Raw genomic sequence first — 19,479 nt, 5'->3', positions numbered from 1 at the left:
TTCGCTGTGGATCTTAGTGTGTTTCTCGGTCCAAGTCACTTTCCCATTCTTCAGGATTATTTCAATCCATTAACACTCTCCTCAAACCTCATACACCTACCACCCTAATCCCTCACTCCTCCCTGATGCCTATTTTCATAGAATCCAGAAGCTGTAGAAAGCAAGCTCTTACAGCTTTCAACAACCTGATATATAAACTGAAAAGCAGTCTTTTCCTCCAGCTAAAAAGGAAGAGGTAGCTTCATTATACTTAAGACCAGTCCCCACCTCTTATTTGGATCCTGCCCAGCCCCTCTTCTGCCTTCTCAGTTCAGTTCAGTCGCTCGGTTGTGTCTGACTCTTTGTGACCCTATGGACAGCAGCACGCCAGGCCTCCCTGTCCATCACCAACTCCCGGAGTCTACTCAAACTCATGTCCATCGTGTCGGTGATGCCATCCAACCAGCTCATCCTCTGCTGTTCCCTTCTCCTCCTGCCTTCAATCTTTCCCAGCATCAGGGTCTTTTTAAATGAGTCAGTTCTTCGCATCAGGGGGCCAAAGGATTGGAGTTTCAGCTTCAGCATCAGTCCTTCCAATGAATATTCAGGACTGATTTCCTTTAGAATTGACTGGTTGGATCTCCTTGCAGTTTAAGGGACTCTCAAGTCTTCTCCAACACCATAGTTCAAAAGCATCAATTCTTCAGCACTCAGCTTTCTTTATAGTCCAACTTTCACATTCATACATGACTACTGGAAAAACCATAGCTTTGACTAGAGGGAACTTTGTTGGTAAAGTAATATCTTTGCTTTTTAATATGCTGTCTAGGTTGGTCACAGCTTTTCTTCCAAGGAGTAAGCGTCTTTTAATTTCATGGCTGCAATCACCATCTGCAATGATTTTGGAGTTCAAAAAATAAAGTCTCTCACTGTTTTCATTGTTTTCCTCATCTGCCTTCTGAGGGGGTCTAAATTAGTTGATTCTTCATCCCATCTTTTCATCTTTTTTCCACTTATTCCTTTTCATTGACTCCTTTCCAGGATCACATTTAAATCTTTACTTATCTTTTCCATTTACAAACAAACTCAACAATTTCCACCCCAAGGCACCACCTTTTTCTCTAAAAGTGGTTTCCCCTTTACATTTAAGTTTCATGAAAATTATCTCCAGCTCCTCCATTCTTCCTGGTTTTCAGCCCCACAAATCTGGCTTTTGTTTTCACCACTACCCTCCATGCTCCATGTAACACTGGCCCAAACCATTTCAAAGCTCTTTTCCATCTTACCATGGCCACTATTCTAACTTACCTCATCGTCATCATTTGTTTGAACAACAATACCTTCTTTATTGATCTCTCTATGTATATTCTCTCCTTAGAGTAGTTCACTCTCTTCTGTAGCAGAGTGATCTACTGAAAATATACATTCAGTCAAGCCATCCATTTTTATGTGTTGTACTACCCTTAAGTTTCAAAGCTCCTCCACAACCTGGCCTTCTAACTCTCATTCTTGTGTTCCTCACTCTAGACAATGTAGAATTCCTTCAGCTTTTTAAAAACACCAAATGCTCTCTTGCCCAAAACTCCATCTGTGCTTATTTCTTGGAACACACTTCCTCACTCTCACCATTCTTTGTCTGTTATTATTCACCCTTCACGTCTTACCTGAGGCATTACTTACTTAATAACTACACCCCTCCCACTGCCCCTGACTTGCCCCTTGTTGCTAGTAACCTATTAAAACTAATCTTTAACTCCTCTAGGAGCACTCACCATACTCAATTATTTACCATGTGCTTTCTGCTGCATAGTTAGGTACATGACCCCAAGAATCTTGTTAGGTATTTACCGCTATATGGCCATGGCCAAAGCACAATGCTAGAAGGCATGCGATAGGAACTCAGTATCTGATGGCTGAATGACTTCCAGTTTCTAATCTTCATGTTCTATTTCCTTTCTCCGACTTATTTTTATTTGTATCTCCCATTGAATCCTTTCCTGATTGCTTTTTTAATTTTTATTGAAGTATAGTTGACTTACAATGTTGCATTAGGTCACATTCCACTTCTTAAAGGCTAATCCAGGGTTTATTTTGAGAATCTAGTACATTTATCAATCAGAAAAAAACTTCTTACAAAGTGCATATTATACATAAGAAACTCAGCTACATGATACAGGGACATACTTCTTAAACTTCATAAACAAATTATTTTCAATTGCTGATGACAAAGTATACCGTGAAGAAAGTGGGTATTTAAACATTAAGCTATTTAAAGCAAACAAATTTCTTCAAAGTCCTGATCCATTGTTTTTAAGATAACATATATTATGCATATTTCTCTGAATATGTATTTCCTTTCCCCAGTAATAACACTGATATTCAAAGAACATGTGCTATATCACTTCTATGGCTTATAGCACCTCCTTGCACACAGTATCACATACCTCATGTTCAAAGCAATAATGTAGGAATAAAAATAAATACACTCATTCTGACTTTTTCAGTTTTCACTTGGTGAACCATATAACTATAAACCCAAATTTAAATATGTATTCCTCAAAAATTTGAAGTAAAAAGGTCAGTGCAACATCTAATAAATTTAACTTGGGTCAATCATTAATAAAATTCTGTCTCAAAAGAACATACTATGAAGTTGCTGAAAGCAATTAATTGCATAAAACTGATTAAATGACAAAAGAACAAGATACAGAATCAGAGAAAAACTGCTGGGACTTAAAGTACTAGATAAACAGCTGAAACATAAGGCATTAAAAGAATGTTAACATTTAATGAACATAATGAAGAGTCATCTATAATTATAAATGCTGCTGCTGCTAAGTCACTTCAGTCGTGTCCGACTCTATGCGACCCCATAGACGGCAGCCCACCAGGCTCCCCCGCGTCCCTGGGATTCTCCAGGCAAGAATACTAGAGTGGGTTGCCATTTCCTTCTCCGATGCATGAATGTGAAAAGTGAAAGTGAAGTCGCTCAGTCGTGTCCGACTCTTAGCGACCCCATGGACTGCAGCCTACCAGGCTCCTCCACCCATGGGATTTTCCAGGCAAGAGTACTGGAGTGGGGTGCCATTGCCTTTTCCAATTATAAATGCATATTATGCTAAATACCAGCTGAGGCTCCTGCTTATTTTCCCATCAAAAGAAATATAGTTTTTAAACTACTGCCCAGTGGGAATTAGTGACACATTATTATGGAAGCAACTAGAAATACAGCAAGGGATAAGTAGGTTAGATACTGCCCTGCCCTCCAGTCTATGATTAAGACATGGACATACCCATTATTATAAAACAAAAAAAGCAAAGGCTAATACATACCCTGAAGGTAAAAAACACACAAAAATGTTACTATTTTTATATAGGTACACATATATAGATAACATCGGTATATAATTTTACAATACCATTTACCTGGTGTAAGAATTTGACTGATTTCAAAAAACAATTGCATTAAGTGCTTACAAACCTCTTCTCCTTGATTTATCTGCTCTTTTGTTCTTTCTTTTGTTTCCATAATGTATGAATAGTCTTCCTTCATTTGTTCAAGTTGGGTTGCTTTCATAAAGAACTAAATAAACAACAAGAAAAATATAATTAGGAGTTTGTAAACTTCCATGTGACTATGAAAAAAAAAAGAATCTGGTCTCTGAAAACTAAACACAAACACAAAAGAATACATTTTATTTATGTATACAAATTTACTTAAAGTGCTACATTCAAACATACATGTTTTACTTGCAAAAGTTCTTAAAGCCTTGTGAAAGAAAACTCATTTGTTGTGAAGATAATACCATTCTGAATTCTCATTTTCACTGTTCTTCCATTCTTTAAGCGAATGTGAAAACAGAGAAAACATTCGTATCCTTGATCTCAATGCACATAACTTTTTAGCACAGCAAACACCAAAATCATTCAAAATTCACACTGTAAGCTGCAGTAGTAGTCATATATTTTGTTGGCTTTTTAAAGAGTACCAAATAATCTAATGTTTAAAAGTTATTATGTATGTACGGTCACTCATTCCCTTCTATTTCTACAAATACAAGTTTTAGAATTCACTCTCAGAATTAAAAGCCAAAAAAGTCCCAGCAAGGATTTATCAGTAAAATTATACTTCCACCTTAATTTTCTAAATTAGTCATACAATATTACTTTATATAGTGGCTTAAAAAAATACTTGGTATTTACTATATGACCAAGATTAATGCTCAGTATATATGCTTAATTTATAAATGTCTTCTTTTTTAGGTAGGTTTATGTTTATTTCAGTGCTTCTTACTTTGTACTTGTCTCCCTCATTTTTAGACTGCAAGAACTGCTTGCTCATCTCTTGTGTTAAAACAGAAACCGGATTATCTACCTGAAACAAACAAACAAACAAAAGATTATCTTTAAATATTTCATTTTAATGCCTTAAAGAGAACTGAACTAAGATATCCATTACAAGTGATCTATGCTTCCATCAGGAAGGCTAGGTACTAGCCAGAGGTTAGAGCATTAAATACACAAAAAGAAAATCTTAGAAACTTTTAATGAAAAGAAAATATTTCAAAATTTCATGGTAGTGAAACAAATACTACACCTAAGGCTGATTCATGTTGATGTATGGCAGAAACCAATACAACACTGTAAAACAATTATCCTCCAATTAAAAATAAATACTACAGCCAAAATTAAATATTCTCCCATTATATAAGGATATAAGAACTTTCTAAAGAAGTGTTTTTATTAGAACGTTTTCATTCCTTCCACCTGTTTTATAGATACCACTCCTATGCTACTGGTTAACCATCAGATTACAAAGCTGGAAGTTCTCTAGCATGTAAGCAGCTGACTTGGGCTCTTATTTGGCTCTGTCTGAACATTCTATGTAGTCTCAGGCAAGTTAATTACTTCCTTCAATTAAAAACAAAAAGTCCGACTCCATTACTTCTCATCAGAATTAAAATGACAAGTATTGTTTATTTTTTGTACAGCATTTCTTCAGATTTCTTATTTCCTGTTATTTCTTCATGAGGAATTAAGAATTTTTTTTCCTATTTGTTTCAAAAAGATTCACAGTCATTTCCCACTTATATCTTTGGTATTTATTTGTGTAACTAAGTCGTGTCTGACTTTTGTGTGAACCCCATGGACTGTAGCCACCAGGCTCCTCTGTCCATGGGACTTCCCTGGCAAGAATACTGGAGTGCGTTGCCAACAAAGTCAGAAATAATGTCAGAAAATAATCTTGTTTGTAAAGCACAGAATATGAAGGATCAGCAGAAATGAAAAAATGTGTAACTCCTTTATTTTACCATCTGTAAAATACTGATTGTACTTTATTTAGTATACTCCTGGTGAAAATCTTTCTTTCAAGCAAGATTTTGGGTCTTCCCTTTCAAGATGATAGAAAAGATTTATGCAGTTATAAAGAAATCCCTACCTATTACATTTTTCTCATTATATAGGTAGCTCAGGCTCTGACTGTCATCTTTTTTTTCTTCCAAACAAGGCCTGTGTGGTATCTTAATTTCACACAGCATCTAATTTCTTAAAACTAAGACAATGGCCTATGTGGTATCTTAATTTCACACAGCAACTAATTTCTTAAAACTAAGCTTTAATGACAGCCATTTTATCACCAACTGTGGATTAACAGCTTTGCCAAAGTTCATGTTCTTTTTTCCACATCCTCTGAAATGGAGTTCCTAGTTTTTATACTAGAGATTATTTAAAAATCTGGCACCCTTATATGTCAAGACCCTGGAGTAAGCAAAAGGCAAGCACAAACAGGTAAACTTCAGAGAAAAAGTAAGAGGTATGAGGGACAAATGCAATTGGGTACTTAAAGACATTAAACACCCTCCTTTCTCCTGACAATTCTAGGCCACACCATCCAATGGAAATACAATGCAAACGACACACACAATCAAGCTTTCTAGTATCTACATTAAAAATATAGAAACAGGTGAAACTGATGTTTGTAATATATTTTAAATCTAGTGTATCTAAAATACTATCATTTTAACATGCAATCTTGCCTAGAAAATGCCATGGACAGAGAAGAGCCTGCAGGCTACAGTCTATGGGGCCACAGAGAGTCGGACACGACTGAGCGAGACTGAGCACAACATGTAGTCAGTATGAAAACTGAGTTACTCCTTTGCATTAAGTCTTCAGCATCCAGTGTGTATCATTTCACACTACAGCACCCCTCCATCTGGACTACCCACATTCTGAGTGCACAATACACATCCACACGTGATTAGTGATTACTGGATATTCAGTGTGGCTCTAGACCTTTCGCACTTTTGATCAATGAACTTGAATCTTTAGTTAACTGAATTGTGTAAGAAGAGGACTAAAGCAGTTATGATATCTTCAAATATTTCAGAAGAAAAGAAACATGTTTTTATATTCCCCAAGGAAGTGGGCACTTAGGAGAAAAGAGATTTGATTGAGCTTTTCCCATAAACAACTTTTTAATAAATACAGTCAACTACACGGGTCAGCAGCCTCAGGCAGAGATTATTTTCCCACCACCGCCCGCTCAGGCACCTGCTGAAGGAACACGTGGTGGAGACTGCACACAACGTGAGCATGCGGTATGTTACGACACTGGATGCCCTTCAAGTTTCTCCCAACACCTGTGATTCCATAAACTCTAACTTTCGGTTTTGCTAACTTCAGTTAACAAACTGGCCTGTGTTCTATGCTGTATCTGCTTTTCCTCAGATTTCACTAATTATTTTTCTGAACCTGTGTTGCCCAATATGCAAGCTGCTAGCTACATTCAGCTTAAGTAAAACACAATAAAATATTTGATTTCTCAGTCGTCACAATTTCAGACGCTCAGGCAGCTAGTGGCCACCCCACTGGACGTCAATAATACCTAATATCTATCATTCTATCGTTACAGGAAGTTTTTCTGGACAACTTGTTCTAAACCAAACTGGGAAAGAGACCCAGACACATAATTGCTTTTTCCCCTTAGTGTCTAATCTTGGTGTTCTTAATCCTGGAGTAAGGCGAGTTGATACAGTGGATAGAGCATTAGAACTGAACAGAGATATCTGGGGCCCATTACAGGCTCTGTCAGTAACCACGCCTAGACAACTGTAAGTGCACATTTACTCTTGCTGGTTCCGAGTTTCTCATCAACAGAATAAAGGGTCCGGATTAGATACTCCCCCCAAGACAATTCCAGGGCTAATGTTACTGGACTATCTGAGCCCCGTTTCCAAGTGCTCAAAGTATCTTAGCAGAATGGACTCAAATCTTATCCACCTGTAGGTACGATGAAATAAATCCAAAATATAAAAAGAAATGTTTTCTTTATCTTTCTAGAATAAATTTCCTTTCTACAAAAGAAACTTAGCAACCAAGTTTAGGAAACTATGATGCTATTCTGACTTGGACAGGAGAAAGCCAAGAAACTTTATTACATACATTGTTTTAACATAAATTTTAGCATGTATTACTATAGACAAGATATTCTTATATGTTCTATCAAATTAAAGATGTTATGTCTTGAAGGTACCTGATGCATTAGAAGCTTACTAACAATAGTTTAATATATTCTTCCTGTGGTCAATTTACTCATATGAGGCCATTCAAATTCTTTCTATACCACAAATGAAATCACACAAAAAAGTAGCCAGCTGTATTTATTAATCTGAAACACAGATTTAGAAATTACCTGAATGTTAAAATGATCAAGAATTCCAATCAGTTCTTCTTTCTTAGTAGAAACCACAGCACCTAGTTATGAGAAACACAAAATGATCAGACTGTTTCTAGGGCAGTAATACATTTTTAAAAACGAGCAATTATTTATAAATATAAATATTAACTATTTTCCTGATGTCATTAAGAAAGGTACGTTGAATGTACACACATCTGAACGAACTGGGGCAACACAAGTCACGACACAAGTACAGAGGAGGCAGAAGCACAAAGATGTAGTGACGGCGTTTCTCTACTTTCCAGAGCTAAACATTTGGTTTTTTCTTCTCATCTATCTCTTTATACCCACCTCCTCTTCCTTTATGCCCTTTTCCACCTGTCACTAACCTTCTCTTTCCACATATGATAGTAACTATAGGGGTGAAAGAAGATCAAAATGGCATATCACAGACTGTTTCAAACTGACCCAAATTCTGCTACTCACACTTTTGCTGTAGAATCCCTTGTGGTAATACAACAATGTGTAATATATGTATGTATGTGTACATACATGTGTATATGCACATATATGCAACCAACCAATCCTCTTACAAGAAGGAAGTTTCAAGAGATGAGACGTATCCTTCCAGTGATACCAGCACAATCAATGACCTCTTTTTAATTGGATGTTTACTACTAGTTCTCCAAAATAAAAGAGAAATTCATAACAAACCTGTTGCACTCTTCAGTTTGTAAGATCGACTTCCATCCATGCTGATGTGTTGTTGCACAATAATAGTGTCGCCATACACATTTCCTCTGTAGGCATCATCCCCTCTGTTCCTTATTGTTATTGAGATATCTGCTGAGCTAAAGCAATAAGGTTAAACTAAGTCACAGGAATGTACAGGGCAACTGTAACACCAACTTATAGTAATTTTCAAAACCTCTCAGTGATTTGGCTAATTCATTGGAAAAGTAGCTTTACATCAGCAGTTGATGGCTGAGAGGCTACTACAGAATAATATTAAAGATACCATACAACAAAGATGAGAAGAGAAACTTTATAACAAAATAACTGACTATGCTATCCATAACAGAAATACATTTTCACAAAATTCATTTAAGTTTTGGTTGTTTCATGTCATGTAGGTAAGTTACACAGTTTCCTACGTTTCCTATCTGCAATGTATAATCAATATTATACTGCCTGGATAATAATATTGCATATCAATATCATGCTAAATCACATAATAAAGCATCATCCTGACAGCAGGTGTCTGAGAATGATGAAGTGAGAATTAAGGTGAAATAATATATTTTCTAAGAAGATGAGAACTAAGGGAAACAATTTTGATTCTTCTATTACTTATGCAACAACAACAAAAAAGGCTAAAGTATTTGACATCAAGAAATGTAAACTAAATCTCAAAATTTCCTAAGGTTTTATTAGTATTACAAAAGAATTATTTTCAAAGTTTAAAAGAAGTTTGAAGCATTTATAGCCATGTATATTTTAACATATTATGGGGGAGGAGAGAATCAATCTCTGATTTTCTACTCTAAATTCTGTTAAAATAAGCCCTGGGAGAAAAAAATTTTTTAAAGTTAATGAAGGGCATTAATAAATAAATATAATTTCCTCAAACATAAAAGCAGATAATATTTTCTCTGGTTAAAAATGAGTATCTGCCAAAAATGCTCAAGTCCTTTAATGTAAATCTGATTTTGGTAATTAAAGGCTATATTAAACAGAACAAACTTATTTTCATGAATTTGTAGTCATAATCCAAAACTGCTTCCATTTGCAGGAAATGCAGGGAAAAATACTCAAGATGAATTTCACTGTGAACTTAGTAGACATCCTGAAGGGGCTCAGTTCTTGTTCCCCCCGTACATGTGTGCAGGGAAGTGCTCTCATAGACAGAGGGCTCAGCAGCCCCCAACCCTCCCCACAGGGACTGAGATAAATATAGAAGACATGGTTAATGTCTGTGTGTGTTCAGTCGCTCAGTTGTATCGAACTCTTTGTGACCCCATGGCCTGTAGCCTGCCAGGCTCCTCTGTTCATGGGATTTCCCAGGCAAGGATACTGGAGTGGGTTGCCATCTCCTCTTTCAGGGGATATTCCCAACCTAGGAATCGAACTAGCATCTCTTGCATTGACAGGCAGATTCTTTACCACTGCACCACTTGGGAAGCATATGGAAAGTGGATAGTAACTGAGCCAGATACTCGTCTTTAAAATTCAAATTAAGAAAAATTAGTAAAGCTCAAGTACAGTCTGTAGTCTAGTTAATAATAATATACCAATGTTAACCACACAGTACTTTGATAAAAGTACCTCAGGTATTTAAGATGTCAACATTAAAGGAAACTGGGTAAAGGCTATAGGAAAACTGTACTAGCTTTGCAACACTTGTGTAAATCTAAAATTATTTTAAAATCACAAGTTTTAAAAGCAAACTCAAATTCAGACTCAATCAAGTGTTAAGGAGGTAATTCCTTGGAGCTACAAAGTTCTGAGGGCTCTGGGACTAGAGAGATCAATTTGGGGCATTATGTTCTGACAAGTACAAAGTCTGCAGAGACTACAGAGAGAAGCAGAACATAGAACAGTTAAGTTCTTGGGAAACCACCTGGACAGAGAACGACACTGAATCACGGATACTGGCCATGAATCAGAAACACAGAGAACTCAAGAGCACTTCCTTTCAAGGGCAGCCCCACACACATGAACAAGGAGATACAGAATAGCAAAGACTCGAAGACTAAGAAAGAGCACACAGGCTCCAGGGTAGGTAAAAACAGTCACACACCTGCATGCCTGTGAGAAGAGGGAAGGCGGGAGAGTACAGCACAGAAGAGAAGGCCACTCAGCCTGGAGGGGAGGGGAGTTTGGGGAAGAATGGATACATATGTAAGTATGGTGACAGCTGAATGTCTGGCTTGTAGAGGCTTGGATTTAAAATGCAACACCTGTTTGAAGTCTGGACCCCTTCCTCCCCCCACAAAGGATTACAGTCTCAATGAAAGGGTAAGTCAGAACTTTTGCCACATAGCAGTAAGAAAAGATAACAAGGTTTAGAGAACGAATTGATGGTTACCAGGAGGGAAGGGTGGGGGAAAGGGATAGTCAGGGACATGTACACACTGCTATATTTTAAATGGATAACCAAGAAGGGCATGCTGTACAGCATGGGGAACTCTGTTCAATGTGATGCGGCAGCCTGAATGGCCGAGGAGTTTGGGGGAGAATGGACACATGTATATGTATGGCTGAGTCACTCTGCTGTGCACCGGAAACTACCACAACGTTGTTAGTCAGCTGTACTTCAATATAAAATAAAATGTTTTTAAAAAAGTGCAGCCATTGAGGAGAGGGAAGGCGGTAGTGGAAAGGAAGAGCTGTAAGCATAAGCCTGACAAAGGAAGGAAGACACAGATCCAGAAACAAAGACACAAAGAGCCAGAGACACAGAACAGAAAGACCCAGAGAGCGACGATCTTTGGTTCTAAGTCTCTCAGTTCTAGTCACTCCTGATCCAATTATGCTTCTTCCCTGCAGCTTCCAAGATATATATCCTACATCTTTATGATCTATCTCTTCTCAAGATACCCTGAGTGGCTTGGGGTGTGTACGTTTTTAACTGGAAATAGCAATCAGTATCTAACTAAGACAAACATGCTCCTGAAAAGTTCTAATTAATGAGCTTTTAAAGCTCTCTGCAGTGATTCTAATGAAAAGTCAAGGTTGAAAACTATCAGCTAAAGTCTATGATAGGAGAAGGGTATCTGGCCTACAACATAAAGCCAAAAATATTTGTAACTCATGAAAACATTTTTAAAAATAAAGTGATAGCTCCCTTGATTTGCAAATACCAACTTTATTTTCCTTCTGGGCCACTCCTTGCATTTGAAAGCTATTTTTACTATTCTGAGAGCTTTGCAGACACTGATATCCCACTACCATATGAATTCATAAGAAAGGCAAGTTATTTAAAAACATTTAAGGCTTACAAAAAATATTCTTCATAATTACTGCTCAGAAAACCTCTATAAGGAAACAGGATACCTGCTCTGGGACTGACTGCTGTCTCCCCACCTACTAACGTGGCTGGTGTGGAATTTGGGTCAAGAGCCACAGAGCCCAGTGTCTGTCACTAGAGAGACCCTTCAGTGAGAAAAGGAACAATCAGGGAGAGCTCCTCCAGAATGACGGCACACGCGCGCACACACCACAAGCATACGTAGTGCAGCCCTAAGGCTGTGGCTTCATTTTTTGGGGGGAGATCCAAAAAATATTTTTTATTTATCATCATGAAGATTTTTACATATTTAAAACTCAAACTATACACTTTTGACGAGTGAAATTTATGAAAATGCTACAATAAAGCTCTTTTTAACAAAAACTATTTTCTCATATAAGATGTCACTCCCACAAAAAAGTCACTGAAGTTCCTGTCAAAATTAGAATTTCTAGGGGTTTCAGTTCAAGATGGCTACAGGATCCAGAACTGACCTTCTACAACACACTGAATCTATAGCTATGCATCGAACAACTTTCTCGGGATAAAAATAATTAAAAACTAGCTAAGCAAGTCCTATACATGGGATGAAGGAGAGAAGGCCCACGTCAAAGTGGGTAGAAGAGAATGGGACACAATGTGGCCATAAAATATGAGAACAAGGGAAATGCAGCTTTATTAGACATTTACCTCTTGAGGCTGTAGCAATGAGGGACTGTGAAAGTAATTAATAAATAAGTCACAGAAAATCCCCAATGATAAGAAAAGATGCAAGTGGCTTAAAAAAGAAAAAGAAATGAACAATAGTGAAAGAGGAAAAATGTAAGAGGTTACCATTTTCAAACCCAGAACAACAGATGGCACATATCTCTGGTCCTGGTAAGAAGGGAAACCTGAAGTTTTTTTTTTACTTTTGTGTGCTTCTCCACATATATGCCTAATTTTATACACCTGCACATATAAAGGTTACAAACTTGGGAAGTGTGGCTTACAATCACCAGGGAGGTGGGCCATGAAGGAAGATGATGTAGAAAGAGCACAGGACCACTAATGCTACTTACAGTGGAAAAGGGAAGTGCATGTTGGAGGTCCCCAAAGGAAAACGCAACTGAAGTGCAGAGAATGTAGGGTGGCGGTTGTTTAGTCACTAAGTCGGGTCCAGGTCTTTTGCAACCCCATGGATTGTAGCCCGCCAGGTTCCTCTGTCCGTGGGATTTCCCAGGGAAGAATACAGGAGTGGGTTGCCATTTCCTTCTCCAGGGGGCTGTGGCTTCTTTCTTGGCTTCAGGAGACCCTTATCTGTACAGAGGTGACTGCAGCACTGTGTATTGATGGAAACGAGGCACAAGGAACATGGAAAATGCCATGTAGAATAAGGACACACCTGTTCCTTCTCTGGGTGGCTAGCTAATCTGCAGTACGTTCTGTAAACTTGACTAAATCAATCAGGCATGTGTAGTATCCCTCCATAACCCACTCCCCCAGTGCTACAGCTGATGTCAAAACTGGCCTGGTGCCTAGACCCCAGGACTAGGATTAGGGAGTCTGAGGGAGGGAACAGTCAACTGAACCTGCTGAAGAATGTGAAGGGCTATAGGCCTGAGACTTTGGTCTCTCTGAGAAGAGGAGACATATCCTTACTACTGCAGAGCCTCGCTGGATGATCAGAGGGCGGAGCCCCAGGTAAAGAGCCTCTAGGCACAGCCAGTCCTCTGGCTTCTCCTAACCATCTTAGGTAAGCATCTCTAAGGAAGGTTGGAACCCTCTACAAAGGCAGCCTGCAGCTCAAGTGTCACAAGTGGAGTGCTTCAGATGGGGGGAGGGGATTCCTGAGGACCACCTTAAAACTGTGCCTGACTGACAGGCGCCCTCAGGAAAGATGGAATAGCCACACAGATTTTAGACACAAAACAAAAAGATAATACTCAGTGAGCTAATTCTGTAAAAAAAAAAAAAAAAAAAAAAAGTGATAACAGAATCAGAGATTACAAAATTAGAGAAATTTTATAGCCACCGAGTGTTTTAAATGAGGAAGACAAGGACAAGAGGAGTAGGAATGGGTTTGGCAAAGCTGTTTTTAGCTACTTTTTCAGACAAGGTCAGTATAAAGCAGACTGAGCTCAGGTCAAAGCTTTTAGCTGTTATTACCTCTGTTTAAAATATTTTAATGTTCCTATCTGCAGGCAGCTGTGTCCTTCAATGGTGGTGATTTGTGCAAACTAGCCTTTATCCATCTTTCTTTTTTTAATGGCATTCCAAGGACAAATCTCAGAAAGAAGCTTCTGCTTGGGTCTAGGTACTTCTCATATGGAAAAAAATTTTTAAATCTTTAATGGAGACATAAAACATTTAATGGTACAGAATAAAAAATTTCTTCCTGAGGTTTCTATTTGAAAGATCTATGGGTTATCCAGCTAGGTAGACTAGGTAAATACTTGGATAACTTGAACTGAAACAGAGTTGAGACCATTAACTTTGAAGCGTTCAAATAGCTAACTTTTGACTTCAGACATAATTTTCTTTGAAGACTGTGGGAGAGAAGACCTTGCCAGACTGGAGCCCAAATATAGTCGGGAGAGGCAGAAAACATGCTGGAGAATTGTTTTCAAGTAGTTCCTTTCCAAGGCCATACAGCACGGGAAACAATTTTCTGTGTATCTTTTCCTCCCTCTTCCTAAGTCCCCTTGGAACCTTGGCTTAGGGGTAAGATTCCTAAGGTTTCTGAGAAATACATAAGAAAACTGCAATCCTGATTCACATCACGTCCCCATTCTGTTTTTTAGAAATCAAATGGAAAATGGGGGAAGTTAAATGGATATAACACTGAGTAGAAGGAAAGTCAGTTACAAGGGGGACAAAAAGACAATCACTGTTAATTATCAAAGTTCCAGAAGTCCTTGGGCACCGAGTATGTGAGGGAGAAACAAGCAGTGGGAGCCGCCTCACTGTGGGAGCTGGGATGACAGAGTCTAGGACATCCAGTTCATAGGAGAAATGAGGATCCCTTCAGGGTTTTCTGAGGTTGAACTAAAAAGAATAAGGAGATCAGCCTGACAAAAGCTCCTAATGGACAAAAGGCCACGAGTCTACAATGATGCAAACCAGGCAATTAATATACAGTTAGGTGACAGTGAATGTAACACAAACATTCAGTGAAAGAAATACAAACATAAAGCCACACATGGTTATTATATAACTATTCACAAAGGTCAGAATGAACCACAAAGAGGCTTGTGATTGTAGTCCTCACACCAAATTCACTGGTGAACCACCTGAGTAAAGCATACAAAATGAGAGACAGAATGGAATACTTTTTTCTTGAATTCTTAAGAGAGTTGGAGGCAGAATTCTGTTTAGGGACACCTTGACTTGTTACTAATTCTGCTCTAGCTCACGTGGTATCAACATGTACTTGCTAAAGCTGGATTTGGGACAAGAGCCAGAGAAGTCTTGGTGGTCCAGTGGATACGGCTCTGCACTTCCTGCAGAGGGCAGCAGCTCGATCCCTGGTTGGGGTAAGATCCCGCATGCTATGTGGCCGAAAAAATTTAAAGTCCCATGTTTATAAATATTCCTTTAAATGGAAGTACACAAATTTATCACTGCTCATTCTTCCATAAAGGCAAAAGAAACAAGTGTCGGGGGAGGTGCATGGCATTAAGTGACATAAGCATTCTGTCAGGAGAGATAAAGAGGCAACAGTGGGGAAGAGAAAGGAATGAAAAGATACGACACCTGACACCTCTGTTCCACTTCCAGGAAGCCAATTCATTTCCGACAATGTCTACATGAATTGGGAATCTAAAGCTGCTTCTTATTAAAGAACTGAAAGGTACACGTAGAAAGCCAACACTTACTTCTGTCCATCCTTCACAAAACCTTTTAAAGAAGATCCTCGATTAGTAGTGATAGCTTTTCCACCAAGACCAACTATGAGAGCTGTGAGCACCGCACTCTTGCCACCTAAAGAACAGGTGTTGAAGAAATCACATGCATTAGAAAGGGAGAAGTATGATTTCTACAATTTGATGTAAAAATATTTCTCAGAGAAGATGTGAAATAGTCTAACCCTGAAAGGAAGTGTTACACTTCAATTATAGTTTTCTTCCAGTGCCAAAAACAAAAAGTTGTATATATCATGAAATATTTAGCTGTTGCTATTAGAAAAAAAAAAAATCAATACATTTCAGGAATCAAATTTTTGCCAGAAATGGAAAAAACTGGTTGATAACTTTCCAACCTAAAATTTACAGTATCATCTTGACCTGTCAGATATTAAATGAACTTATCTTTCTAATTAACCCAAATACATTTAACTCATCTAATGTTTCTTACATCCTAATTTAATTAAAATTAGGATTTTTCTTTTCCCATAAATTCTCAGAAGCCCAAAACTATTTTTGACCCTGACTGCAAGCTCCACAGGGACAGGACCTTACCTTAACTCAGTGGCTATCTCCAATATAAGCCCATAATAGGCACTCACATATTTGCTGAATAAATGAATTTAAATATGAAAAACTACCAGTCGTATAGACAGATTTTTTATATTTTGTGATATTTTGACAATTATTATTCCTAATTTGAGTATTATTCATTTGCTCACTCTTTAAAGAGTATACTTTTTTACTCCTAACAGACAAAAAATATCACAAGCTAAAATAGCAAAATCTGTAACAGTTACCCAGAATATGATAACCATTTTCTCAACTCCACAATCAACCAAAGAGATCAACTCTTATCAGCTCATCATCTTTCATAACATACTCTAAATTAAACCAAGTATACAAGAGTTAACCCAATTTAGTTCCTGGGATGCCTTTCGAGTTCCTATCCTAACTCTCTCCTTTTTCTTCATTTCCAAATTCACAGCTTCCACCACCTGCATTAGATTAATACCTTCACTATTTCGAATGGTAAGCTCTAACTGCAGAACCTACCGCTCTGTCTTTACTACTTGTCCTGTTTGACCTCCCCATAGCTCTGGTCCTTTTGTCTATTCTCTCCTTCTGAAAACACTTTCCTCTTGAACTAACAGAGGAGGGAAAACAAAGAACAACTAAACAGACCACGGAGCTATCTGTACTAGTTCCATGTTCTAGCACAACCACCATCCCTGGGCCCTGGCAAGTTCCTCTCCCTCTCTACTGGCTCAGTCAGGCAGCCAACATGGTTCACCACAAAGGCTGCCTAACTCGTCTTTCCAACTCCTATGTCTTTCTCTATGTCTCAGCTACTTCTTCCCCAGAAGATCTAAAAGATCTTTCATTTTTATTCAAGTACCACCACAAATACCACCTCTTTTTAAAGCTTTCATTGGCCACATGAGTGAGAATTCATTTCTTTCTTGTTTGGATTCCCATGGCACTTCATTCATGCTGTTACAACATTTAATAGATACAAGACACAGGACTGCCTCAACGGCAATGAGGATAGCTTGCCCACTCTTCTATGGTATGAATTCCAAGGTACATAGATTCAAATCACTATGCATTCTAGAAGAGTGGGATTGGGAGGGAGTTGGAAGGGAGATTTGGGAGAGAGGGGTGGGGACATGGGTGTACCTATGGCTGATTCTTGTTGATGTTTGATTGAAAACCACAAAATTCTTTAAAGCAATTATCCTTCAATTAAAAAAATAAAGTGGCAAAACAACCTGAAAGAAAGGTTTACTCCTCTTGCATAATGAACCCAGAGTTAACTCATTATTTTCTTGAAGTGTAGACTGGCAGCAAATACTGAAAAATTCATGACCAGAAACCAGAGATCTAAAACTTAGCTGTATCAGCACTAATAGGCAGCTATCTAAAAAAGTTAAAGCATTCTGACTTCAATGTACTGCTCAAAGTCAAATAAGAAGGAAGGCAAAAGCACTTACTTCCATTATTGCCAACAACAAAGTTGACATTAGAACCAAACTTAAAGGGTCCAAGCATCGAATGACACATGAAGTTTTTGAGCTGAATACTCTCAATTATTCCAACTTCTGCTGCTGTCTATGAATTTTAAAAAATGAGAGAAAACAATCAATCTAATTCAATCACTACAATCATCCAACTGTTTGTTAGCAGGAGAAAGATTAGCAGTGCTACCAATGAAAAAAGTTATAGAAAGTATAATTTTAAATGTTAATTTCAATCAATGAGTAAGAGCATGCTCAGTCACTAAGCTGTATCCAACTCTTTGAGACCCCATGAACTGTAGCCTGCCAGGCTCCTCTGTCCATGCAATAATACAGGAGTAGGTTGCCATTTCCTTCTCCACCGAATCTTCCTGACCAACGGATTGAACCTGCATCTCCTGCATTGGCAGGTGGGTTCTTAACCACTGAGCCACTAGAGAGGCCTCAATCAATGAGTGAATGACATTAATTCATATGATTAACTGCTATTTTTAAAGTCCTTATAGGTTCTAACAAGTATTTCACAGGATTCTTTTTTAATATGGACAATACCAACATCTTGAGTCAGATCACTTTTTGTTGGAGAGAGGCTATCTTTGGCATTGTGGGATATTTAACAGCATCTCTAGCCACTACCCACCAGATGCCAGCAGCACTCTCTCCTCCAACCCCAGATGTGACAACCAAACATCATATTCAGACACTGCTAAATGTATCCACTGCAGAGAGAGCACAGAATTATAATTTCCATATTGAGAATGTGTCATAATTAAATTACAGATGGTTCATATATGTTTTAACCAAGAGTTCAACATACAGTGGTCACACTTCGTAGTTAAAATATGAAAATAAATCAACTATATTTTACCAAACCTTCCAAATGTTTTTGAAGAACATTTAATGTCTTCAACTTTTAAGTTATTTATTATAAAAATCTCTGGCTCTCTATCACTAAACAGCAGCTTATTAAAAAGCAGGGAACATTTACATCCTTACCTGAGTGGCTTCCCAGGTGGCTCAATGGTAAAGAACCTGTCTCCCAATGCAGGAGACACGAATTCGATCCCTGGGTCGGGGAGATCTCCCGAAGAAGGAAATGGGAACCCGCTCCAGTGTTCTTGACTGAGAAATCCCATGGACAGAGGAGCCTGGCAGGCTACAGGCCATGAGGTCACAAAAGAGTCGGACATGACATAGCAACAAAACCAAGCAGAATTCTGTAGAAATCATGGTTGAAGACTTTTTAAAAGTCTTCAGTTTATTTTGATCTAGTTGAAGACTTAGAAGTAGTTATAAAAAATAATACAGAGAAATCCTGTGACTCCTTTACCCAGGTTCTGCCAAAGGTAAAATCTTGAAAACTATGGTACAATACCACACCAGGGTGCTCATTTTGATAGTGACACACAAAATATTCCCGTCACAAGTAACTGTCACATTGTCCTTCTAGAGCCGCATCCTCATTCCTCCCCACCCACTCATCCTTTACCCTGGCCCACTGGTCTGCTCTCCATTTCTGAGACACTGTTATTTCAAGAATGTTATATACATGGAATCAGACAGAATGTAACCTTTCAAGAAGCACTTTTTCCTTCACTCAACTTAACTGACTTTTGTTGTCTATGTGCACAGTTCCCTGCTTTCTACTGCTAAATAGTATCTCAGGGTAGAGACATCCTATAGCAGGTTTAACTACTCACTCACTGTATGACATCTGGATTGTCAGTTTTTGAGTATTACAAATAAAGCTGCTATGAACACTCATGTACAGATTTTTGTGGGAAAATAGATCTTCTTTTCTCTGTGATGCTCTGCTATGCTCAGTCACTCTGTTGCATCTGACTCTTTGCGACGCCACGCACTGTAGCCCGCCAGGCTCCTCTGTCTCTGGGAATTCTCCAGGCAAGA

General features: G+C 38.2%; 1 protein-coding gene across 2 annotated transcripts in view; it reads right to left on the bottom strand.

Annotated features, from left to right (window-relative positions):
- Positions 1-19,479, bottom strand: part of SMC6 (structural maintenance of chromosomes 6) — a 74,695-nt gene that overhangs the window by 41,550 nt on the left and 13,666 nt on the right. The window contains exons 3-8 of one of the 2 annotated variants that reach the window (XM_055540886.1): positions 17,548-17,665; positions 15,527-15,632; positions 8,375-8,511; positions 7,676-7,737; positions 4,274-4,354; positions 3,461-3,562 (exon numbers count right to left, since the gene is read on the bottom strand). In XM_055540886.1, the coding sequence (XP_055396861.1) occupies positions 3,461-3,562; positions 4,274-4,354; positions 7,676-7,737; positions 8,375-8,511; positions 15,527-15,632; positions 17,548-17,665 (606 nt within the window). The remainder of the gene's footprint in view (positions 1-3,460; positions 3,563-4,273; positions 4,355-7,675; positions 7,738-8,374; positions 8,512-15,526; positions 15,633-17,547; positions 17,666-19,479) is intronic. The other variant, XM_055540887.1, reaches the window with a different exon arrangement.

This window comes from Bubalus kerabau, chromosome 11 (assembly GCF_029407905.1).
Source record: "Bubalus kerabau isolate K-KA32 ecotype Philippines breed swamp buffalo chromosome 11, PCC_UOA_SB_1v2, whole genome shotgun sequence".
NCBI lineage: Eukaryota > Metazoa > Chordata > Mammalia > Artiodactyla > Bovidae > Bubalus > Bubalus kerabau.
Note: the sequence above shows the minus strand (reverse complement) of the source record. Positions and strands in the feature narration are given on the sequence as shown.